Raw genomic sequence first — 25,834 nt, forward strand, 5'->3', positions numbered from 1 at the left:
AGTGCTTCCTTTCCATTTAGTGCATATTGTTGGAAAGAGAGGTTTGTTCCAAGCTGCCCCAGGACCTTAGGGTGAAGGGCAGATTGAAAATAACAATAATGTAGTAGCATTGGGGAAGTATTACAGAACAAATTAAGGCAGAATAAATCTAGCACTCATGTGCAGGTGTGCTCTTCCATTGCCTCCCAAGACAGATAGATGTCAACACAAACAAACACGTGCGTATGTCTCTCTCTCTCTCTCTCTCTCTCTCTCTCTCTCACACACACACACACACACACACACATACACACACACACGTGTCAAGAACGTGTTACAGAATGCACTAGTCTGGAGGGTCCCCTCAAACAAACAGCAGGTGAACAGATGCCAAGACTGATTCTTTTTCTTATATGTTATAAGTACATACGAAGAAGCTGCCAAATCAAGCCAATGGTCCGTTAAGTCCAGCATCTTGTTTTTACAGTGTCCAGCCAGATGCCTGTGGAAAACCTGCAAGCAAGGCGCAAGTACAAGCGCACTCTCATCTTCTGCAGTTTCCAGCAAGTGGCATTCAGAAGACTACCACCACAGCTAGTAGCTGAGCAACAATCTGTTCAACAAATTAGAGTATCTAAGGAACAGCTAGACATTTCTTTGCTAGGTATGTTCCAGCTACTTCTGCCTGGAGTAGGGTGGACACAGCATTAACTTTGAAGAGGCTGAATTTTAACACTGGCAATATTTTAGCTGTTTTAATTTAATTTTAATTTTACTATTTTTATAAAAATATTTATATACTACTGTATCATAAAAAATATATCACATCAGTTTACAGCAATATAAGAACGTAAAACCAAACAATGAAATCATAAAAAGTTTAAAGCAACTTAAAAGCAAAAATAAGTGAAAAGCAAACATCTGCAGATCATTGTGTGGGATGTATCCTTAATTCATTTTTATATTTGTTTAAAAAATATTTGGGCACAGCATTTGTTTTAAATTAATTAATAGGCTGTCCTTAAAAGTCTAACATCAAGCCAAAATCTAGACATCTGGGAATTTTAGATTCTGGAATCGTATGTTCCAGTCATTGGTGTGTGCGTGCTTCTTTTTCTCTTTAAAAATGTTAATTTCCTAAAACCTGCTGTGAAGTATTATTAGCAATCACATCATGTTAAAAAATGCCCTTCAAGATTAAAAGCCTGAGCTAGAGGCCAGATTGCATCTCTCCAAACTCAATTTTTCCTTGCTTGATATATGGCATCACCTACTTTATTTCCGTTTTATATCATTATATCCACCTAGCCAACTGAGGCCCATTCCGAACCAACTCATAATTGCGATCCATTTTTCTTTTAGAAGGATGAGAAATACTTTATGAACTACACACAAGCTGTACCACCTAAAAAAGAAACCAGCAGAACATTCTTATCCCTGCTGGTCTCATACTCAGTATTTTCTGAGTATATATGATAGATTACAAGTTGCTCTAGGGTACAAACATTTGCCTATTTCCTGCAAACAAATTTACTGCTAATGCCAGTGGACAAGCAATCAGTATTAAATCAGGAAGTCTCATTCTGTTTGTACAAGTTTTTTCAAACTCTAAAAGGGCATTGTATGAGGGCTAACAACTTCTGGGAGAGATGCCTTGGCAGAAGTGGGGAATAGCATTACTGTAAGCCCAGAGGAAAGGAGCATTATATCAGCCACTGTGATGGGTGAACAGAATGAGGCCTCTGGGTATTTGTACTAGTTGCCTGGCCTCTTGACTTTGCCTGGTCAACAATGAAGGTGTCAGCTCCAGCCCTAGCTGAAGCTCTGGCCCCAGCCCCTGACTACACGGATCTTGAGTTTTGACAAACACATTCCAGAACTTGTTCCTCATATGGTCACAGCCCACTAACAAAGCACAGTGCCCGTTCGTAGCCTGAATATCTCAAGCAGAGGCTAGCAAAAAACCTGCTTAAAACCACCTGCTGTAGAAGAATACACCCTGAGGTTCTTCTACAAACCTGCCACGTATATTTTTAAACACCTCCATCTATTCTGACTGCTCTTGACAGCAGTTCAAATCTGTCTCCAGCAGTGGCATTCTCTCATTACTGTCAAGTTAGCTGCCACATTAAGCAAAGAAAAGTACATCACCCAGCATCTTGTCTGACAGCAAGCACTATTGAGCAAGACAGGGACACAAACAAGAGCCCCACAGCATTTTATCTGCTTAGTAGGGTTGCTATCAGAGAAGAACAGACAGTCTTCTAAGGGTGCTTCCAGGCTATCGCTGTTTTGGGGTGGTATCACAGATGGGCAAATTCAATCACATGCTGGAAAATTCAAGTTGCGCAATTAGATTTGATGCAGAGCTCTGGCGCAACAAACCTCCTTCTCCCCAAAATCAGACATTTTGAGATAAGGAAAGTGATGTGGAAATGTAAAGTGTAAAAACAACACTGGTTGGTGTAATCAATAGGAGTATAGCATCAATAGGAGTATAGCATCTAGATCAAGGGAAGTAATAGTGCCACTGTATTCTGCTCTGGTCAGACCACACCTGGAGTACTGTGTCCAGTTCTGGGCACCACAATTCAAGAAGGACACTGACAAACTGGAACGTGTCCAGAGGAGGGCAACCAAAATGGTCAAAGGCCTGGAAACGATGCCTTATGAGGAACGGCTAAGGGAGCTGGGCATGTTTAGCCTGGAGAAGAGGAGGTTAAGGGGTGATATGATAGCCATGTTCAAATATATTAAAGGATGTCACATAGAGGAGGGAGAAAGGTTGTTTTCTGCTGCTCCAGAGAAGCGGACACGGAGCAATGGATCCAAACTACAAGAAAGAAGATTCCACCTAAACATTAGGAAGAACTTCCTGACAGTAAGAGCTGTTCGACAGTGGAATTTGCTGCCAAGGAGTGTGGTGGAGTCTCCTACTTTGGAGGTCTTTAAGCAGAGGCTTGACAACCATATGTCAGGAGTGCTCTGATGGTGTTTCCTGCTTGGCAGGGGGTTGGACTCGATGGCCCTTGTGGTCTCTTCCAACTCTATGATTCTATGATTCTATGATTCTATGATAATGCTGTTTGAACTTGCAAAGAGATCAGAATGAATGCTGAGTAAAGAGCTGGTGTCATCTAGCATGCCTGCAAACTTGGTAAACACAAATCATGATGAATGCTCAATAATCAGGTGGTCTGGAAGCAGCCTAAAAAGGCCAGAAGGAAGGAACTTTCCTCAGCGGCGTAGCGTGGGTTGTCAGCACCGGGGCACGGCAAGTAATTTGCGCCCCCTAACCCCTAACCTGCCGCCGCTGCCAGCTTCTTCTTGCTGCTGCCTGGTCTGGTCTGGTGTGGTTCTCTCCCGCGCTCAGCGCTGTGCTGGGCAGCCGCTGCACTGTCCCTCCCCCAGATAGTCCCTCGCTCTCTCTCCGCACCGCACGCCTGGCACCCACCCCTTCCACAGCGGGCGGCGACCCAGCGGCTCGGATCGGATTCGCACAGCCAGCACTGCAGTGAGAGAGAGTGAGTGAGCCAGGTAGGGGCAGAGAGCTGCGAGTGTGAGCGCGCCCCCCCCCCAGATGTTGCGGCCGCTGCGGCCGCCCCCCCCTGCACCCCCCACGCTACGCCACTGACTTTCCTCTAAGCAGCATACTTAGGGGCAAACTACACTGCAAAAAGAACATCAACGCGTATACTAGGATCAGAGGGGTGAAGAATTTCCCCCTTTAAACCCTGGAAGCATCACCAGATTGTGAGAGGTGGTTTTGCAGTGGCAACCAGGAACATATTAGTGTGGAAAAGTGCAAGCTGTGTTCGCAAGTGCTTGGACACAACTCACTTTCTCCCCGGGGGGGGGGGCATCAAAATGGTAAAAGATCCTTCCACATCAAATAGAAAGCTGAAACGTAGTACATTACACAGGTCAAGGCACTCTGTTTAATAAAAAGGAGGGTGCTTTTATGCCTAACACTCAAAACTCAGGAATAAGCACTCTTAATTACTAAATCCACCACTGCAGCAGGGATTGCACTTTAAAACATGACCAGGTTGGGAAAGGAGGTATTTGCAGAAATTTATGCGCATTAGAAACATATACAGTGGTACATCGGTTTACGAACTTAATCCGTTCCAGAAGTCCGTTCTTAAACCGAAACTGTTCTTAAACTGAGGTGCGCTTTCCCTAATGAGGCCTCCCGCCACCGGTGCCCTTCCACTATTCGGGTTCTGTTCTTACACCAAGGTAAAGTTCACAAACCGGGACACTACTTCCGGTTTTGGGGATTTGTAAACCAAATAGTTCGTAAGCAGGGCTGTTCTTAAACTAAGGTACCACTGTATGAGACATGCATATTTCACAATTAAGGGTGGTTCAATTAAGTTTTAGTCAGAGTAGACCTATTTAAATTAATTGGCCTTGTTTAGTCAAGAGTTATTCATTTCAATGGATCTACTGTAAGTAAAACTTAGTTGAATACTCCCATAAATGTTTAAAGAATGTGTAGCAGTACATATACTTACAATGGAAGTAGGTTTGTGTTGAAGGCAATGGCAGTGTACCCGGGTACATTGAAGTCTGCAAGAATTCAAAAAGTAACTTGTCTATAAATCTAGGACTTGAATGTTACCTAGAATTAGAAAACCTGAATATAAGTAACAGTTTAAAGAGGAGTTTGTCTCCTGTAACTTAATAGATTTACAAAATTCCTTAAAAACACCAAAGGAATTTAAGGTGCAGAAGGTTACCCACTAACTTTCAAAAGATGGTGTGAGTTCCTAAATTCCCTATGTACAATGAAGAAGCTCACAATAATTTAAGTTTATTCAAATTTGTAGGAAATAAAGAAGAGGGAGGCCAATGCCATGATCCAACAAAGCACTCCGCACACAACGAGAAGAACCACACATGTTGCCTGAGGTTTCTTTGTCGTTGCACTGTGGCTTCTTGTTCTGTTAAAGAAGCAAGCCACATTTTGCACTGAAATGGCTACAACAGTGGCTGCAGAGAAAACTGCCAACACTGGTGGTGCATATGTGCATCTAGTTTTACTGAATTAAAAATATCAAGAGTAATCACACAATAGATTAAAAGTGTTAGAAATTGGCCATTTGATGCCTGTATGATGATCTCACAGAGATATAGGCCAAAATCCAATTCTAGGCATGGGCATACTTGCCATGAGCAACAATTGGTGGTCCTGGATGGATGAAGCTCCTTGTAGATATCTTTAAAAATACATTCAAGAACCAGGTCAACAGGGCAAGCTGAACTTTGTGACTGGCAATATACCTCCATAATTGTGCTTTCACCAGCCACATACATGGAAAATGGCCACTCCTGTCACCCAGTTAAAGGCCCACACCCATAAAAACGGACTAAAACTATTACTGTTTATTCTAATTCTTTATGTGTCTATACTTTAAAATAAATAAATGCAGAAATAAATAATTCAACGATAATTTGCAGATTTAAAACATAGCACAAAAACATATAGATCCACATATCACTTACACAGACTTACTTGGAGACATAAAGTCCAAGAAAATACAGGAGGGCCACGGCAATCATGCAGGCAAAAGCAACCAACAAAGCTGAAGAGAAAAATAGCAATTTAGCTACTTGTGGTTGAGTTGCGTGCTGAGGTCCCCCAAAACCCCTACCCCAATAACTCACACATCACACATAATTTTTGTTTAAGGTTTTTGGCATACTTTTGGCCACAACTTTATTTTCATACAAATTGAGAGTGGTTGCTTAGGCATTGGTTATGACTATCTGTCCCCCCCGCCTTGGGGACAGCGCTGACTCCCGTGAGTCAGCGTGTGGAGGAACAAGACCAGGGTCAGCTGGGACTGCGACACAGACCCTCAGCTATTCCCTGCTTGTTCCTTGGGAACTTACACGGCCCGCACCCTGCTCCAAGGGTTTGGACGAAGGGATGGTAAGCCCCAGAATTCCTTTAACGGAATTCCCAGCAGCAGCAGCATTGGAGGGGCAGGCACAGCCAATCCATACCCCTCCACCAACCAATTTAACCAATGCCTAACCGCCAACCTTACAAGTTGTGACGATTTGCTAAGCAGTAGGCAAAACCCAAAAGGCACACACTAATCAGCCAATTGGAAAAATTCCTACTGGGCCCCCGCACCAAGGCGAACGACCCCATGACAGGCAGAGCAAGGTCAAGGCGCAAGCCCAAGCAAGGGAGGGCGGGCGGGAGATCCGATGTCCACAGCGAAAGAGAAAGAGAAAGCTGTGGACCTTGCTTAAATAACCACTGATCCCACCCCTAAATTGGCAACATCAAATTTACCCCAGTAACACCATCCTCCAATCTGCTCCAGGCCCCTTGAATCTAATACTGCCTGGCAACCAAGTGGAGTTTTGTTCGGCCCCATCCGCAACACGTGCTCTCTTTTAGTGAGAACACGCTTTGCGTGCTGAGGTCCCCCAAAACCCCTACCCCAATAACTCACACATCACACATAATTTTTGTTTAAGGTTTTTGGCATACTTTTGGCCACAACTTTATTTTCATACAAATTGAGAGTGGTTGCTTAGGCATTGGTTATGACTATCTGTCCCCCCCGCCTTGGGGACAGCGCTGACTCCCGTGAGTCAGCGTGTGGAGGAACAAGACCAGGGTCAGCTGGGACTGCGACACAGACCCTCAGCTATTCCCTGCTTGTTCCTTGGGAACTTACACGGCCCGCACCCTGCTCCAAGGGTTTGGACGAAGGGATGGTAAGCCCCAGAATTCCTTTAACGGAATTCCCAGCAGCAGCAGCATTGGAGGGGCAGGCACAGCCAATCCATACCCCTCCACCAACCAATTTAACCAATGCCTAACCGCCACAGAGCCTTAGCTCACCGCCAAACCACTCACAAATGCAACCCTTCCTTCAATCCCAAAGCAACCATAGCCAACCAGGTGTCGTTCCCTATAGGGGAAATATTCACCCTAAAGCTGGCAGCAGCCTTGAAGGTAATCACAGGGTGCAAAATCATGGAACCACCTGAAGCAAAGCCTATTTTACTTTATTATTTTAATTATTATTTTATTTTATTTTATTTTATTTTACACTTCCTTATTAACATGCTTCCCGGCCTCTTTGGTGGTAGTTTGTCTAGGCACTGGTTCCTGACTAGCTGCACCTGACCTCAGCAGGGCAGCACTGACGACTGGGCCCCACCATATCGTCAGTACCAGCAACATTGTGGGGGAGCAATGAATCCCAAGGCAATCGCATCCCGCCAGGTGTCGTTCCCCATAGGGGAAAGATGCACCCCCCATCTGCCCCAAAGAGGGGAACAGTCTTGAAGAAAATAGCAGGGTGCAATATCACAGAACCACCTAAAGCAAGGACCTATTTTATTTTATTTGTTATTTTATTTTATATGTTATTTTATTTTATTTGATTTACTTTATTTTATTTTCCACCGCCATATTAACATGCTTTCTGGCCTGCTCGGTGGTAGTTTGTCTAGGCATTGGTTCCCGACTAGCTGCACCTGACCTCAGCAGGGCAGCACTGACGACTGGGCCCCACCATATCGTCAGTACAAGTAAACAGCGTGGGGGAGCAATGAACCAGGATCAGACTCAAGCTCACCCCAAATGCTCCCAGGGACTCTTGCGTGGCCCTACCCCTCGAAAGGGGTTGACAAAGCATGGCAAATCCTTGGTTTCCTTTAATGGAATATCTTTGCGCATTGGAGGGGACAGGTGCTCCAACCCCCCCTCCAGACCACCTTGAACCAAATGCCTTAAATTATTTTGAGTCCAGGGAGAGCTGCCATCAACTCAATCCAAGCCCTCTTGCATGCAGGAATGCAAACTTATGCTGGAGGAAGACAGCAAATCATTCTCGCCCAGCTGTACCACCAGCCCTGCGGGAGGACCTGCACAGGTCACACTCGACCGCACCAAAGGAAGGACCTCCTCCCAAAGCATTCCCCATCTGGACATCCAGTATATGTCCACATGGGCAGGAAGACTGAGATGGCGCCCCAGTCCAGACTTGTCAGCGCGCTTGCCAGCCCAGTGTACAATGCTGTGGCCCAAATGTGCACCACTGCTCCTATGAGAAAAGGAAATAACAGACAAGCATCAGCACAGACATCATTGTGACACTTCCTGATATAACCCTTGTCAGCGTCAGACTTCCAATGACCCGTATTCACAATCCTGTCTACTGACAGGCCCCCAGTGTGCAGCCTTTGCAGCAGCCCTATTCGGAAGGAATGAGGCGTGTCCAGTGGTAGGCAAGCCGCAGGCCGTAATAACTGGTGCACGGCGTAAGCACATTAATGCCTGGCTAACGGGAACCCATTTTCATGCACTAGGAGTGGGCCAGCCCCCAGGGGAATGAAAAGCCAATTTTTTCTGGTATCCATAACCGTGCAAGGGCCCTCCTCATCTGTAATGGGAAGCCTGATTGTGGCACTCCTGCCCACTAAATCTGTTTTAGAGTTCCCAACTCTAATGACAAGCTCCAAAGCAGATAAGGAAAAGTCCTGAAGCAATAAGCCTCCAGACTCTCAGCCCTGTGCTGGCTCCAACAACCATTTCCCCAACCCTCAGTGCCCAAAATGCAATGGAATACTGAAAGGAGTCTCGCCTTGATCTTTTACCAGCAGACAAGTTTTAACTTGTTGCAGATCCTGCCTAGGTAAAATTGACCGACTTCCTGCCCACTGTCCTATGAGGTTGGAGCCTATTCCAACCTTCCAAGGCCCTGCACATTACAAACTTTATGCAAGGGTCTCTGAAAAATAAAGCTTCAGTATAACAGACATTGCAGCGGACTGAATTCTTATAGTTATAACAGGACGCCCAATCTGCGGCAGGTGGACCAAATACTGCAGGATCTGCTCAGAGGATGGGGGCCAGTTCATCTGAATGGCCGAGGACTGCCAGCTTAAGGCTAAGAAATCCATCCAGGCCTTCCCATAAGAGCTAAAAGCAGAAGGGGAAATGGAAGCTGCTGCTCTCTGTAATTACTAATTGTTGTCAAAATGCCACAGGTGGTCTGGAAAAGTCTGGCAATAGCTGAGTCTGGAGCCCAGGATCTGAAGCGCTCCATCTGAAAATGGGATAGAGTGTCAGAGACATCATTAGAGGATCCCGTAATCAGGAGAGCAGAAAGCACAATAGTAAACCTTAAGCGGTGCAGCTCAAAAGCATGAGCGGAGGGGCGGAGACTCTGCTGGAGCGTGAGAACTGTTTAGCCAAGACGCTCACCACTACCTGGTTATCAGACCAAAAGCAGATCCGATGGTCACTGAACTCCTCGGGCCACATGTGAACTGCTACTACAATGGGGAAAACTCAAAAGTTAGGTCACATGATTGCCTCACCATACCGGGCTTGAGGCCATGGCTTTGCACACCAGCAGCCCCTGAAATAAAAAACCAAAGGGCAAAGATCCAGCAGCATCAGCATGAACCTGAAAAATCCCTGTGCAAGTATCCTGCCATGGCCAACTACTATTGCATACATATAGGAATTGCAACCATTGCATGAGATCCCATTGCATGAGAAAGGTAAGGGGACCTCAGGCCGCAGGCAGCCTGGCCTAGTGGGAAGGGAAGGGGCGGCCTGGGGCAACCACTCTGCATGCAAGATTAATTAAGTGACCCAGCAAGATCGGATCTGATGAAGCATCACTTGCTACAAAGGAAGTATTACAAAATAACTTCCTTCAAGGCAGACAGCTTCTCCATAGGCAAGTGGTATGTTTTAGCAACGATATCCAACTGGATCCCTAAATAAAATGGGAATATGGGCAAAAAGTATTGAGGTATTGCTTGCCAGCTTCCAGCCCTGCTTGGGCAGGGGGCATCTTGTGCTGCCATCATAATACGTAAATTTACAGGGCCGACGCTGGCCAGAACCGCTAAAAAAGTCCCGACAAAACTGCCGCCGTGCCAGCTTCCTTTTCAGACACACACTGTGCAATGCAAAAACACACTCCGTGCGGTGCTCACACAATCCATGCAATGCAACTATACTCCGTGCGATGCAGCTACACACTCCGTTCAATGCAACTACACACTCAGTGCAAAAAAAACACTCCGTGCAATGCAAAAACGCACTCCATGCAATGCAACTACCCTCCATGCAATGCAACTACCCACTCTGTGCAATGCAACTACACACTCCATGCAATGCAACTACACACTTCATGCAATGCAACTACACACTCCGTTCAATGCAACTACACACTCCGTGCAATGCAAAAACGCACTCCGTGCAATGCAAAAACGCACTCCATGCAATGCAACTACCCTCCATGCAATGCAACTACCCACTCTGTGCAATGCAACTACCCTCCATGCAATGCAACTACACACTCCGTGCACTGCACACACCCTCTGTTCAATGCAACTACACACTCCGTGCAATGCACTCTCTGTGCAATGCAAAAAAAAACCCAAACCACACACACTCTGTGCAAATGCCACTACACCCTCCGTGCAATGCACACACACTCTGTGCAATGCACACACACCCTCTGTGCAATGCACTCACACCCTCTGTGCAATGCGCACAACCTCTGTGCGATGCAAATGCAAATCTCTCACGCAATGCAATGCAAATGCAGCCCGTGCAGCGCTGTGCCCTGTAACGCACAGAGCAAACTGCAGTGCGGGCACACAAAGGTGCTTTCTCCCGCTTGCATATTGCAAACGTGGCGCCTGTTACATCCCTCGCAGTGAGGGAACCACCAAAAGGCCCTCGACACTGGACCTAAGTGTCCAGGTAGAGCAATGGGGGAGCATGCAGCTGTCCCATATAGGGACCAATCCTGCAACCTAGGCATTACCGGCACTATGCGCTGACCAGCTGAGTTATCCAGGATGATCCCTAAAGACCCGGGACAGCCTCACCCTGACCCCTGTAGAGGTCCAAGGTGATGTCTGAATCATGATCCCTGCTCCTCTTTGCCCTCCTCCTGGATTGCAGCCTTCGAAGATGCTTTCTTCTGGAAGAAGACACCTGGGGCGTCCACAAGTCATCCCCTGCAGGAGAGGCAAGCTCTTGAGGCATTTGCAAAAGCCCAGTCATAGTCCGCAAAAACTAAACAATGTAAGGAACTGGTGAAACCAATGCTTCATGGACCACATGGGGACACTATTCAGGCCGGAAACGCTTCCAGGCCATCGAATTCTAGGGCAAAGCCCTAGGATCACCTGCCAGGCCAGGCATAAATGTTTCCAGTGAAATAGCAGAGTTGAAGCAGCCCACAGCTTGTCCAGGTACCCCTGCTTGCCCTTTTAGAGGGAAGCACCCCTTCAAGAAACCCAAAGTTCTTTTATGGACCGAACTACCCAGCAACAGAATAGCCCAAAAGGAGCAGTTTGTTTTGTTTTGTTATAACAATGGCTAAGAGGGGGATATGAACCCTGTCTCCCAGGTCCTAGTCCTACACTTTAGCCACTAAACCACAATGGCTCGCCTCTAAAATGGCAGTCGCCACTATCAGGGCAAAACAAACTTAAAGAAAATAAACTTGTTCAGAAACAGCATAGTTCAAGAGCATATACAGAGTGCTCATAGTCATTGGAGGCACAGAGAGCCTCTGCCGCCCTCTGATATACATTAGCAGCAACTGAGCCTGCAAGCAGGTACATTCTTATAGAGAGGTCAGAGACTTAACAATTAACTGCTACCTGTAGCAGACTTAGGCTCGGAAGTTATGCCCAGGCCGAATAGGGCTCCATGCCTCTGCTCTTGAGAATCTTAGTCTCATAGCAATATTAAAGGAACTCAAAATAGTGCTCCCGCCCAAGGCTAGATTAAAATTTGGCCAACAGCGCTGCACACACCCAAATAAAGCCAACCTTCGGGGGTGCTGTAAACGAAAGTGATTCCAGCTAAGCTGGGAACAGCCCTGACTAGCCCCACAATTTACAACAGGAGAAATGGGGGAAACCTTTTTGCGAAAGAAAGGCAAGCCACAGATACAGGGAGAATCTTCCCACAGGGCAGGGTAAGGGGTGGGGTGGGAAATTGAACAGGAAAAAGGGGAATTAAATTATTTAAGGGACTAAAGAGGATTAAAAGAAGGGGGAAATAAAGAAATGTAACCAGACAATGAGAAGTTTGCATCACTGTCCTCCAGACAGTCCAAGTGCTCCATGTGATCCGATGTCCACAGCGAAAGAGAAAGAGAAAGCTGTGGACCTTGCTTAAATAACCACTGATCCCACCCCTAAATTGGCAACATCAAATTTACCCCAGTAACACCATCCTCCAATCTGCTCCAGGCCCCTTGAATCTAATACTGCCTGGCAACCAAGTGGAGTTTTGTTCGGCCCCATCCGCAACACGTGCTCTCTTTTAGTGAGAACACGCTTTACAAGATTGTCTTTTTCCCCGCCACTCCACCCCACAGCCTTTCACTACATACCATTAGCAAATGCCACGCTAAATATTTTATCTATAATTTCACAATTTCATTCTGCCCCCCCCAAAAAAAGCACCCCATTAAGAAAAATGACTACCTCCAGCTGCAGATAAGAAAGCATTGTGATGGGGTGATCAGTCATGGATTCTTTTAATAAAGAAAATAATGCAGACTACTTTTCTTGACACTGGAATACAGGCAAAGAAATGTTTCTGACAAATCCGTTCATATATCATATATGTGGCCCACTTTCTAGCCTCCACACCTGCCCTTGGGTCTTCATACTGTGTCACCCAATTGCACCCAATTGTCTCCTCACACTTGCAAGTGTCAGAAATATGCTGCCGTCAGGACAATATTCTGGGGCAGATGTATATCCAAAGAATGAGCAGGAGGAGTCCCCCAAACACAGCAGGGCTAGCGTACTACTTTCTGAGGTAAGTGAACATACCGGTAATACCTCCAACATTCACCTGAAAACAGGGACATTCTGTTCTACGCCAGTATTACTGCTTGAACATTTCCTCCTGGTCAAGTGTACAAAAGTTATTAGAGGAAACACACAAAACTGGGGCACTTTAAAGCACAGAAAACTGGGAATTTATGTATTGCATTTAGGGAAGCTCTGAGGGGGGAAAGAAAACCCCAAATCAATAAATACTACTAACTAGCATTGAAATTGATGTAGAATAGAATGTCCCTATTTTTGAGGACTGCTGGAGAGTAATAGCGGGGGGGGGGGGATTTAAGACCAGTAAGTCGAGGGGGCACACAAGCCTCCTGTAGAAGTGTGCACGCACATGAAAGCTCATACCAATAACAAACTTAGTTGGTCTCTAAGGTGCTACTGGAAGGAATTTTTTATTTTGTTTAGGCCTCCTGTAAGTCCATTACATCCCCCAAGTGCACGACTGCCCTTGAATGGCACTCTGTGTCCTTGAAGGAGCTACACAGTGGTACCTCGGGTTAAGAACTTAATTTGTTCTGGAGGTCCATTCTTAACCTGAAACTGTTCTTAACTTTAGCTAATGGGGCCTCCCGCTGCCGCCGCACAATTTCTGTTCTCATCCTGAAGCAAATTTCTTAACCCGAGGTACTATTTATGGGTTAGTGGAGTCTGTAACCTGAAGCGTCTGTAACCTGAGGTGCCACTGTAATTGGAAGGAGAAATCGCAGTACCTACGGTGTATGACCGGAAACAATTAGGGCAGATCCACAGAGATCTTTGTGCCCTAGGGCAAAGTTGCACAAGATGAATTGTTTTGATTTGTTTGTTTGTTTCAGTTGGGGCTCCACTTTCTCACCTCTAGGGTCCAAGCACCTATATTTCCCACAAAAGCACAGTCTCTAGCTTGGCACTGTGATTGTCTTGGTTTTCACTTAAGGTGCAAAAGCTCGTTTAAAGCCCACCATGGGTAAATCAAGGTGGCATTTACTAAGCAAGGAGCCCCCTCACACAAATAGTTTCTATCCTGAGGAATGCTGCCCCCACCCCGCCCCCGCCTGTGGACTTCCTGGGAAGCATTGTTCTCATTGTAAATGAGCTTCATTTGCCCCTAATTATGTCATCCAGTACCTAAATTTGCTATGTGATAATCTCTGGTTACTTGAAGAGGAATAAAATGGATGGATGTTCAGTATGGGAGCAAAGAGGAAATGGATGTGAACAATTATAAATAAATAAAATATATCAATATACAGTGGTACCTCATGTTACAGACACTTCAGGTTACAAGACACTTCAGGTTATAGACTCTGCTAACCCAGAAATAGTACCTCGGGTTAAGAACTTTGCTTTAGGATGAGAACAGAAATCGTGCAGCAGCAGCGTGGTGGCAGCGGAAGGCCCCATTGGCTAAAGTGGTGCTTCAGGTTTATTCAGGTTAAGATCAGACCTCCAGAACAAATTAAGTTCTTAACCCGAGGTACCACTGTATACCGGTAGCTAGAATTAACGGGAGACGGGAAGCTTTTGGCCCGCTCAAAGATCACTACAGTACTTTTGAACATATTAACTGGATCTGTGGGAAAAATTGTAAAATTGGACTGTACCACTTTAGACTGCGAATTGGGGTGTGTGTGTCAGATATTGTAAACTGCCCCGTGAGCCTTGAGTGAAGAGCTATATAAAAATTTAATAAATAGTTGAATAAATAATTGAATACTCTACTGAGAAACAAAATCCCAGCATGCAGAAATGGAATAAACTTGTCAGAACAGGCTATACTTGTCCTCTCTGATTTCTAGGTTTCTAGTGCAGAGAGGTTGTTCTATGGAGAGGTGCTCTCTCCATCTCACCCCCCAGAGTCTCAAGTAATGGAGTCAAGGAACATTTTTACTACATGACAAATTTAGCCTCAGTTTGTGGATGCCACAGACTTCGCTCATTTTTAACTGGAAGGTTCTATTTTTCCCCACTGCCTTATAAAACCATATGTAACTTATTTCCTGTAACTGCAAACTGATGACAAATCTGACTGGATTTATAATCCTGCCAGCAAGCAATATCTATTCATCAAGCGTACAATGGAAGATACAAGCCCAATCAAATAAAATGCTACTGGACTATTTCCAGCAGAGCTAATAATACAAATCGAATACTTCGTTAGCCAGTGTGTCTAAGGCTAAGACGCCTCATCCCAGAATTATTTTCCATGGATTTAGTTTCTTAAATATTCATCCATCCAACAGCTAGAGTGAATTTTCATACGTATTTCTCAGACAGGGGAATTATAACACTTCAATAACTATATCTGGCTGCACTATGCATCGTAATGACATCAAACCAATGCCCAAGAACTGTCTCTCAGAATTAATTAGTAACATGGGTCACCCTCCCCATAGCCCCTTAAAATATCCCATTTTTAAAAAAAAATCAGAGCATTGATTGAGGTACCTTCAATTCTTTTGTTTCCTCTATTTAAGCCCTCTGTCTTTCTGGCTGCCTGATACAAGTGTGTCAATACGTATTTATGGCCAGGCGTGGCAATATAACACATATAAATCAGCCTCATATAACCAACATGTTTAACTCTAATTACTGTACTTTTCCATGTATAAGACTAGGTTTTTTTACTTTAAAATAAAGTTAAAAATCTGGGGGCGTCTTATACATGGATAGTGCATATGTTCATTTTCTAAATTTGGGGTCCCCAAAAGTAGTGGGTGTCTTATACATGGAGGCGTCTTATACACGGGAAAATAAGGTAATACGTGGAGGTGTTAAGTCCATGCTTAGGCCACTCCCCCTCACCTTGGAAGGAAGGGCTACCAAACTCTTTCCACCACCCTTTTCTTTCCACCATGTAAACCACCCAGTTAAGAATGGCTGGGCCGGTTGCTCCAAGCCCAGACCCAAGGCAGGTGGAAGGTGCTGCTGAAACTTACTTTTGACTTTCCTTGCATGCTCAGAGACAGCGGGCAAACACAGGCAGCACCAAAAGTCTCCAGAGAATGTCAGTGAGTCCGCTGCAGGGATGTTTGCCTTGGCAGGAGCCCAGTGATACTAAGGCTAGACAGGGGTAGCCTAGTTGCTTTGACTCCTGTACTGGTTACCTCACAACTGGGCTGTTGTGATGCGCTCTGTGTACAGCTGCTCTTGAGGGATGGGTTTAGAGGCTGCAGTTGGTGCAAAATGTGGGAGCAAGGCTGTTGGCTGGTGGAGCTCCTTCAAACCACATTACATTACAGCTAGTTGCACTAGCTGTGACTTCCTAACCAGGGTTGGAGAAGCCAGGCTTTGCCTCCTTTCCCTGGCAGCCCTCTCCTCCCCAGTGATCCCCTCCTTCTGTTGATATTGTCACCCCAGCAACGATGACTTCTAGAAGCCAAGCGCCTTCATTCTGGCAGTTGGTCCAAGCCAGCCTCAAAAAGTCTGCTGCACATAACAAAATATTTGAATACTCAGAGAAAACAGATTGAATTCATCGCTTTAAAAAAAAGAGCGAGAGAGCATGGTTTTCAGGCCCAAATAATGGTTTTCAAAATTCACCAATGAAATATGGAAGTTTCTGTACTAGGGCATGTGGGGTTTTTTTTTGGGGGGGGGAGTTGCTGTGATAGAGAGCTGTAGGCTTTTTAAAAAGTTCATCAACTGCTCTCTATCTGCAGACCAAGAAGCACCATCAACAGCTACAGCAAATTGTGAAAAAATGCCAAATCCCCATGTTACTTGACACCTACAGTTACAATCACTCTCCTCACAGAATTCTTGTTCATTTTATCTCAAATAACTGAGATCACAGACCATACAAATTAATTCTAGTCAGTAAAATGCAAAAAAAGTAAATGTACACCAAAAGCCTCTGAAAGCAGAACATTGATTAAGAAGTCAGACTACATGACAAAAGAGGTGTGTCTGCATGCACGTGTAGAAACACAGGAAGCTGCCTTATATCAAGTCCAACCATTAATCTACCTAACTCAATAGTGCGTACACTGACTGGCAGCAGCTCTTTGTGGTTTCAGCTAGAGAGCCTTTACAGCCCTGCCAACAGAAGCCAGGTATTGAAGCAATGACTTTCCACACACAAAGCATGAGCTCTACCATTCAGCTATGGTCCATTCACATCTAGCAAGAAAGGATGGATAGCTGCTCATCACTTCTGGTCCACAGCGTCAAGATGAGAAATGCTACCTCTTAATTTTCTGGAAAGTTTTAATTAGTGTACTCCAAAGGCAAGCTAGCTGTGCAGCCCAACACAATGCATATTACTTGGGCACGAGTCCCCCTGATTTCATTGCAATTTATTGCCCAGCAAGCATGCTGAGAATCATAACCTTTGAGCATGAAAGTTAGTCACAACTTGAACCGCAAGAGAAATAACAACAAGGAGAAAAGTGACAGTGAGGAAGGTAAGAAGGTAAAATAACACAGTCCGAAATTAGCAGTTTCACTAGAAACAAGACATTACTGTTAGTGCCCTTTTGTTCTATATATTTGTAAAGTAGCACCTCCAAGTGGTAAAACTCATTATTGCCAGCTGCTTCCACATCATTCAATAAACAGTGAAAAAGAGGGAAGAGAGTTAAGTCATTTGGCCAAGACTACAAGAGAGGCAAGGGAGAATGAGGCATGGTTCTAACTTGACACAAGAAGGTAGATTTCTCCTTCCTTTCACTGCTCACACAGGTAAGTGAAAGTGTACTGTGGTTCCCCAGACCAACACTCCAGCAAACCATGATTTCTTGCATGAATTCAGGTTACTGGATTGCTTAACAGATGATATTTATGATATTTTCTGAAACTCATAAAACTTTAATTTCTAAAATCTTGCCTATAGTTCATATCATGTGCATTGTACTTTCTAGATGGTTCCAGACAAAGTTCTGTTTTACGAAGAACACATTGGCCATAATCGAAAATGGCTGGACATGGGGAAAGGGAAGGGCAAGAAACTCAGAACACATGATGTCCATGAAGAAAGCCCCCAGGTTCAATCCATGCTGTCCTTAGGGTTAATAATAATAAAATAATAAAATTTTATTTATATCCCGCCCTCCCCAGCCGAAGCCAGACTCAAACTGCTTTGTGATCTTTTCTGTCTATAAATACTTGAAATAAATAATATACTCAGGTAAAGGTAAAAGTAAAGGTAAAGGACCACTGGACGGTTAGGTCCAGTCAACTATGGGGTGAGGTGCTCATCTCCGCTTTCAGGCCGAGGGAGCCAACGTTTGTTTGCAGACAGCTTTCCAGGTCATGTGACTAGCATGACTAAACCACTGGCGCAACGGGACACTGTGAAGGAAGCCAGAGCGCACGAAAATGCCATTTACCTTCCCACAGCAGCGGTACCTATTTATCTACTCGTGCTGGTATGCTTTCAAACTGCAAGGTTAGCAGGAGCTGGGACAAAGCAACAGGATCTCACCCTGTTACACAGATTTGAACTGCTGACCTTATGATCCGCAAGCCCAAGAGGCTCAGAGGTTTAGACCACAGCGCCACCTGCACTAGGTACACAGATTTCAGTAGGTGTGACTGTGAGGCATGACTAAGGTTGTGTGGCATTGACTAAGGTCCTCTTTCTTGGTAAGCAACTCTTTGTTGCCTAAAATACATCTGGGCACAAAATAACCCTGCAGTTAAAAGAGTCTGCAATCTTTTGGTTAGTTTTTTGGGGGCGGGGGGGGGATACATTTTCTGCCGCTAAACATCTTGGAATGGTTTTGCTTGATAAGAAAAAAGTCCAGTGTGATGCTAACCTCCCAGTTTGCCCCAGCTTAAGCAGGAATCCTGAACCCAGTAGTTTGCAGTAATCCCTTGAAACCAGCCAGTTTCCAAGCCACATTTTGAATACATAGTTTTTGGACGATAGCCTGTTAAGAATAGTCAGTTCCTCACCACATGAGAGCAATTGTTCATCGGTTCTGGAAGAGCCATAGCCTCACTCACAGTCACGGTTCATTTAAGACGCTAGAATTCATGGTCCATATGAAACAATTAACCATGCCTTTGCTTCTCAGGCAATAATAAGGCGAACAAGTCAATGGCTAGAATGGGGATGAAGCCAGTGAAATGTGGGCTGTTATGTATCACTGCTGATGGAATTGCTAGTAGACCTCCCAGATACCAAGCTGGCCTCTGAAGTCATGCAGAAGCAATTTCTCAAAACAGGAAACCGATGTAACTCTGGGGAATACTTCCGCAGGTTAGCACAATCAGTAACAGATTGGCCCACCAAGAAAGCTCTTGAATCTGGTGTTATGGCGTGCTGAAACCGAAAGCAAGATGCCAATTTGGCAATGGTCGAGTGGGTAGGTTTGCTTGTTGAACAAACAGCCTGGCTTTCTGATGCAACGCAGCTGGAACTAATTTTGAAAGGCGTGAATATAACTTAGTGTAATGCTGATGATGAAGTGGACTTTAGTCCATGAACCCTTTATGCCAAAATAATTTTGCTGGTGTTTAAGGTGTCACAAGACATTTTGCTGTTGTTAATATAATGGGAATGTGTACTACTTTTAGCCTACTTGATGGACTGCATTCAGTATTGGCCACATTCCAGTAGTGCAAGTTTGTACCAGACAGTTGCTTTTTTGGCAGATGGAAGCGCGTGTTCTGCAACGGAGACTAACATGAACACTGGCTTATACCGAATCAGTCCATTGGTCGATCCAGCTCAGTATTGTCTGCCCTGACTGGTAGTGACTTTCCAGGATTATAAACTAAGGTCTCTCTCAGCTTTACCTGGAAATGCCAGAATCTGAATATGGAATCTTCTGCACACAAACCAGATATTCTATCCTTGTGCTATGCCCATTGAGGGCTTTTCTGAGAGGGTAGAGCGATGCATCACGACTAGTTATTTTTTAAAAAATGAAATATGCCTGTGCACAGAAAAGAACGAACGAATTCTGGAACTGAAATTCATTTCCCCCCAAAGGTTCTCCTCAGATTTTGCTGCCAAATACATATTGGATATTATTTGAATATTTGAGTATTAGGATGCTCAGCATTACCCCCTAGTTGATAATGGATAGCATTTGATTGTTCGCTTGTATTTCATATCATTTGAAAGTGACGAACAATCAATATTGGTCTCTTCCCATCAAAACAACCAAGAGAAGGCACCAACAAAATCAACGCACTTTTCCAGATGAAGGAAAAGCAGGTAGGGCCCCAGGCGCGGGCTGTTTCAATGGCCAGGGCGTGGACCCAAGGGAAGCCTTCCTGCTCCGTTGGCTCCGCTCCTGGCCCAGCCCATGTCCAAGCCTGCACCCCCATTTACCAATCCCAGGTGCAGGCTAGGATCCAGCCCCTGAAAGGTGGCACAGGTTTACGCCCACACCACCTATCCAGAGGGGACGCCGATGCTGTGATTCCCTTGTCAGGGCCTTAGGAGAGCCCTCGCTGTCCCACGACGACGCCCCACCAAGAGGGCGAGCAAATCCTTGTGCTGCAAATCCTGAGGTAAATTTTTACTTTAGAATTTGAATTGAAAAGTTTAAATTATTCCATTCAACATCTGAATAATTCTGAGATATCGCCAAAAAAAGAGAATTATCTCATCTCTAATTCATACCTGACTAGATTCTACGCTTCTTTGGAGATAATAAGAATGGCCTCATTGCTACAATCATCAGTTGTTATTTTTCTTTCTTTTCTGTACAACTCCTAAGCTCTGTAGTTCTCACTTGAAATTAATACTTGAAATTAAAAAGAAAAACATTAAAAAAGAAATCAAGCATTGGTTTGCTGGATCAGACCAAGGGTTCATCTAGCCTAGCGTTCTGATTTCAGCAGCTGCCTGCTAGATCCTTCTGGGAAGCTCACAAGCAAAGCATGAAGGCAATGACTCTCTTCTGCTGCTTGTTCCCAACACCTGATACTCAGGAATTATGCTGCCTCTGAAACAGAGGTTTCATTTTAGCCATCCAAGCTACTTGGTCCAGCATGAAGGAGATCTGGGCAGAGACATGCAGCCCTTCAGAATGTCCATTTCCTCAGTCTGCTTTAAGCTCTCTCTCTGTCTCTTGTCTGCTGCATGCTAAAATATCCTTCTTGTCCTTATGATGCTAAAGGAAAGGTTAAAAATGGAACTTGAGACCAATTAGCATACACATTACAATTTAGCGGTGTGATTTACGAGCTTGGCCACATTTTGTACTCTTTTGGAGAGCTTGAGTTCAGACCTTTTATTCCTCTGTCAAGTTAAATTTGTCTCCTTGGAAAGTTACTGGCGGGGGGGGGGAGAATGACTCAATGCTAATTTCAATTAGAGGCAGATGAAAGCCCATTCATAAATATTGCCTTGGACAGGCTCACTTTTGCCTCTCGGTGCTGCTGACCTTGAATAACCACCACACCCGCCCCCGCCCCCCAATGGTTCAAAAAGAAACAGAATTAAGGTTTTGCAAGCTCATGTTCATATCAAGTATAGCTGCCACTGCTCTAATGTGTTAAAAATTGCTGGACACATATAATACAAAAAGTGTAAAATTAGGTTTCATTCTCTTAAAACCATTTCCAACAAACAAAGCAATTGCTTTCAAATTCCTGCAAATAAGCATTTTTACCATAAGTGCATCAGATTTTGAAGGATGTCACTGCTGATTGTGTTTCCTTTTCTGAACACAGCTGGACCATTTCCCCCAGTTTGTTTCCATAAAAGCAGATGGAATTGCATATTCCACCAGTTCTAGCAATATACATCCTAAGCAAAAGGAGCTTGCTATTTAATACCAAAGGTGACATTAGTGGGTTAAATGTTATAGTCCTGGTCACCTGCTAAATGATTCCATAATCCTAACTCCAGTTTGTTATAAGTAAGGTAAGCACTGTGTCAACAAGGAAATGCAAAGAGCTTCAACCACACTGAGAGAAGTTATGCACAAGTTCACCAAAGCGCATAGACAAACCACATGCGAAAGCAGGATCACACCCTGCTAGCCACTGGCCGCTGCTTCCACATGCTTGTCATACCATACAAACTATGGGTCACACCCTGGCACAGGAAGTGATTATGGTAGAATACACCTCAAATTTTACAAATTAGTCAGGAACAGTTGGCATTTGCAAACTAGCAAGTTATTATTAAGACAAATTAGACTCCAGGATAGCTCTGTAAGTAGAGCATGAGACTCTTATATCACAGGGTTGTGGGTTCAAGCCCTACATTGGGCAAAAAATCCTGCGTCACAGGGGGTTGGACTAGATGACCCTCATGTTTCCTCTCGCACTCTACAATTCTGTGATTCTATAAGCAACTTGTCATTCATTTATTGGTTCTGTTCAAACCAGTTGTTCCCAGATTGGAAGGAATGTAATTAATCTGTGTCACCAAGAATGCAGGTGGCAGATTTGCCTGAGAATACCTGATCCTCAGTCGGACCATGTCTTCAGCTGACCTTTGCCTCCTAATACCTGCGCAGTTTGACTTCTCTCACCAGAAAGCAAGTCAGCAGACATCAGTTGTAATGGGAAATGTGTAACTACTACAAGAGCACTGCTCTACTGCTGATAGGAAAAGAAATGGCACTGAAATAACATCTCACATAAGTACAGCCATTGCCCCAGTTTGAAACAGACCCCTGCCTTCCAACTCAAGCTGGCCTAACTGTCAAATTCTCCTTTTTTCTGTTTTGTTTTGCTTTGCTCCACTTTGCTGAGAAAACAAAATCAATAAAGGGCTGGGAATTCGCCCAGAATTCAACTCTGATCATCACAATTCTGCACATGGACATTATCATCTAAAATCCCCCTTTCTTTCCAAATAATGATTGGCTTGGATCCAAAGAATCACAGAGTGTTCTGCGTAAGTTCCTCCAAGGGTAAGAGGAAGTTAAAATGGATGCACAAGGACGTGGGGGCAGAAACAGAAGAGGGACATTGGCAGTATCAGAAAATCCTCACTGTCTCACACAGGGGACACTGGATCCAAGCAATTGTTTCAGATGACCTTATGCAAACCACTTTTCAGTTTCTGCCCACCATCCGCAACATGGTAGTAACAGTCCCCTGTTGGGATAGAGATTAAAGCACTCAATATACTAAGTTTGTCTCCTGCACCTGTTAGATTCCTCACCCCTTTTCTGGTTTTTGGTGCTGCCCTTTCAGCATGTCTTAATCATAATATTGGCTTCCATTGCAGAGATAATGTTTGGCCCTGTAAAGCTGAACACTAAGAACTGAAAAATCAGTGTTTGAAGTGATTCCCAGTAAGGACCACGGAGACAGTGGCCAAGTTTGGACACAGCACTAAACACTACATGAATTTGCCTAGCCTCCACCCCAGCTCACACACACTCTCCCTTCCTGTACAGCCAGGAGGATTTTGAAAGCTTTTCCTCTTATTTTTAGCTATCCATAGCTTCCTGTTTCATCTGAACTCGGTACTGCGTTTTAGCACTGACCGTAGTTCGTTTCAAAAGAAGCCAGCTGCAAACTGCAGTTTATTAAGCTAGTTTGTTTTGAACCTCACCATAGTTAGTGGTAACCACAAATCTCAGTTCAGATGATGCAAGAAGGCATGGCTGACTTAAAACTAAGCAATTCTGCATTCATTCTTCAAGCAGTGCAGAATAAAGAGAGGGGAAGAGGAGCCCAGAAAGAGGTTTTGGCAGAAAGAGGAAGGAGGGCACAGCAGTACTAAGCTGTGGTTCAGTGTTATGTCCAAACATGGTCAATGTGCATGAAACACTTGATGAAATACTATATAACAAAGAAGCAACCACCCTTCCCAATCTTTCAGCAACCTGGAGGAATATTTTAAGCCAATGTGAATGAACATTCTGCCTACCACAGTGTTCTGAGGAACAAAGAGTGCTTTAATTTGGCAATTCATTTTAAAACTCTAGAAGAAATAGCCACTGCCCTCCCCCTGCCCACTCTGGGAGGGGGGAAGGCGTTGGGTCATTTCCAGTAATGAAATGGATGGTTCTGCTTCATTGCTCCTTCAGGAAAAAAATAAAAAGGAAACCTTCCACATACAGTCATTTGGTTAGCACCAGTTTCTATTAGGTATGAGAAAGTTTCCAGTTGCCTCTTTTCAACGTGTCTATGAAGTTAACAGCATTTATTTCTTGTTATCCCAGAATTTAGGTTCATGGAGAGGAGGGGATGAGCTCTCCACATCTTACCAAAGAGACATTTCGCAGATGTTAGGCAATTGATTAACAATGAAGCTGCAGTGTAATAGCAGTGCACATGAGTTTGGGGAATTGTAACTTCCAGCTATTTGGCTGTCTGACACCTTTTATTGATTACAAAAACAGACTCCTGCTCTTGATATCCTAACACGGTATTTTAATTACTGCTTTATCCAGTGTCTGACTTTCAGTATATCGGCAGAATCTTAAATCCACACAGACAGAGCAAAAAAAACTCAGGCATGCCCACAGTACATAGCCTGCCTATGCCCAGCTAATTTTTGTGCACAGATTCTCCTATTCTTTGAGATTGTTTTTTACTGCTCAGTTATCCAGTTTCATATAGGAAAGCACCTTGCCCTTTCTGTTGGGCAACAGCGTGCAGTGAAAAATTCCAAAACATGACCCAATTGGGTGCATGCACTTCCCCTGCTTAGTCTATGGTCATTTAGAATTGCAGCCCAACAACAGAGAAAAATGCATTATTTGAAAGCTGTGTATGCTTGTTGGGGGAAAAAACCATGCACACATCACATGGTGCATGTAGATCTATTTATAAAACACACACATACATCATATGTGAAGTAGCCTTTAGTCATGCAAACGGGGGGGGGGCAGACATTAATAGGCATATCAAAATCAATACCATTATTACTACATTCATTTTATCTCACCCTTTCTCTAAAGGAGCTAAGGAATGGATAGTGTATGCAATGTTCCCCTCTCCTTTCCTTTATCCCTTACAACAACCCTGTGAATTAGAGAGAGGGAGCGGTCCAAGCTCACTCAGCAAGTAAGATATGTGAGGATTTAAACGTGAACTTCCCCAGACTCTAGTTGCTACACCATCCTGGCTCTCAAAATAAACTTTTACAATGTGTTCTGCCCCCAAATGGGTATTGTGTTGTTTGTTATGTTGCCCCCTAGTGTGTGTGTTTAGAACTGTTTTCGATTTTCCTTCTGCAACCCCATCAGCATCTGATCAATCCTTAGTATCTAGTATCTTCAATTGGTTGCTCTTGTGTAGGTTTATCTAATCCTGTTTAGGCCTGGTTAATACTGATCGCCTCTGGCCTTCTCTGCCACACTGAGTTGCAGCCTGGTCATCTGCATTTGTAAATTATTTGCTGTTAAAATTGATTTCAAGCCATTAATAAAGCTGACGGTGGGTTTAAGTGGAAGTGTGGATTAGATGTGAGGTTAGCTGGCTAGAGTGTGTTGATGAGGCCACAACATTACCCACATAAAAGCTGACAAGTAGTTTTCTAGTAGAAACCTAAAACGAAGTAAATCAAGGGTGAAAAACTGGCGGTCCACGTGCTGGATTTGGGCCCTTTAAAACACACCAGGTGTCCACAGATAGCCTTGCCCATGAGTGTGTTGATCACCAAACTAGAGCAAATGGTTGCAATTCTAGGTAACCATAGATTGGGCAGTGGGAACGGGAATGTGGTGTGACAGAGAAACAAAGCAGCAAACTAGAAAGCCAAAAAGGCAGAGTACTGGTTGGTTTCCATTTGAATCCAAGGCTCAAGCTATGGGAGAAACAAGACCATTTTGGGGTGCTAATGCTTTGAACCCCTCCATCGTAGGCTCAGGTTGTATATATGCATAAATAAACCATATATCATGAAGACACCATGGCCACCACTGTGCCTCATTGCCAAAAGAAAACACAGACACTGTAAGCACCTGGAACTCCTGGAATCACACACCGCTCAGAGATTGGGTTGTTGTTCAGCACCCACCTTTCTCCCCCACACAGTTCTAGGGCTTGACAGGCTCTGTCTTACAATGTTGGATCAAGGTGTTCTGGGGTGCAAATCACTCCACACACTGGAAACGTCACC

At 44.4% G+C, this 25,834-nt stretch overlaps 1 protein-coding gene and 1 long non-coding RNA gene across 5 annotated transcripts in view; one reads left to right on the forward strand and one right to left on the reverse strand.

Moving 5' to 3' along the window:
* LOC309532350 overlaps positions 1–790 on the forward strand; it is a 44,506-nt gene extending 43,716 nt beyond the window's left edge. Inside the window, exon 5 of the long non-coding RNA XR_014219795.1 lies at positions 467–790. This is a non-coding gene — a long non-coding RNA (uncharacterized lncRNA). The remainder of the gene's footprint in view (positions 1–466) is intronic.
* The window catches only part of LOC309532253 (heparan-alpha-glucosaminide N-acetyltransferase-like), a 201,900-nt gene that overhangs the window by 144,585 nt on the left and 31,481 nt on the right, over positions 1–25,834 (reverse strand). For all 4 annotated transcript variants that reach the window (XM_082222432.1, XM_082222431.1, XM_082222433.1 and 1 more), the window contains 2 exons: positions 5,501–5,570; positions 4,500–4,554 (listed from right to left, as the gene is read on the reverse strand). In XM_082222432.1, coding sequence (XP_082078558.1) covers positions 4,500–4,554; positions 5,501–5,570 — 125 coding nt within the window. The remainder of the gene's footprint in view (positions 1–4,499; positions 4,555–5,500; positions 5,571–25,834) is intronic.

This window comes from Podarcis vaucheri, assembly GCF_965113315.1.
Source record: "Podarcis vaucheri genome assembly, chromosome: 5".
Classification (NCBI taxonomy): Eukaryota; Metazoa; Chordata; class Lepidosauria; order Squamata; family Lacertidae; genus Podarcis; species Podarcis vaucheri.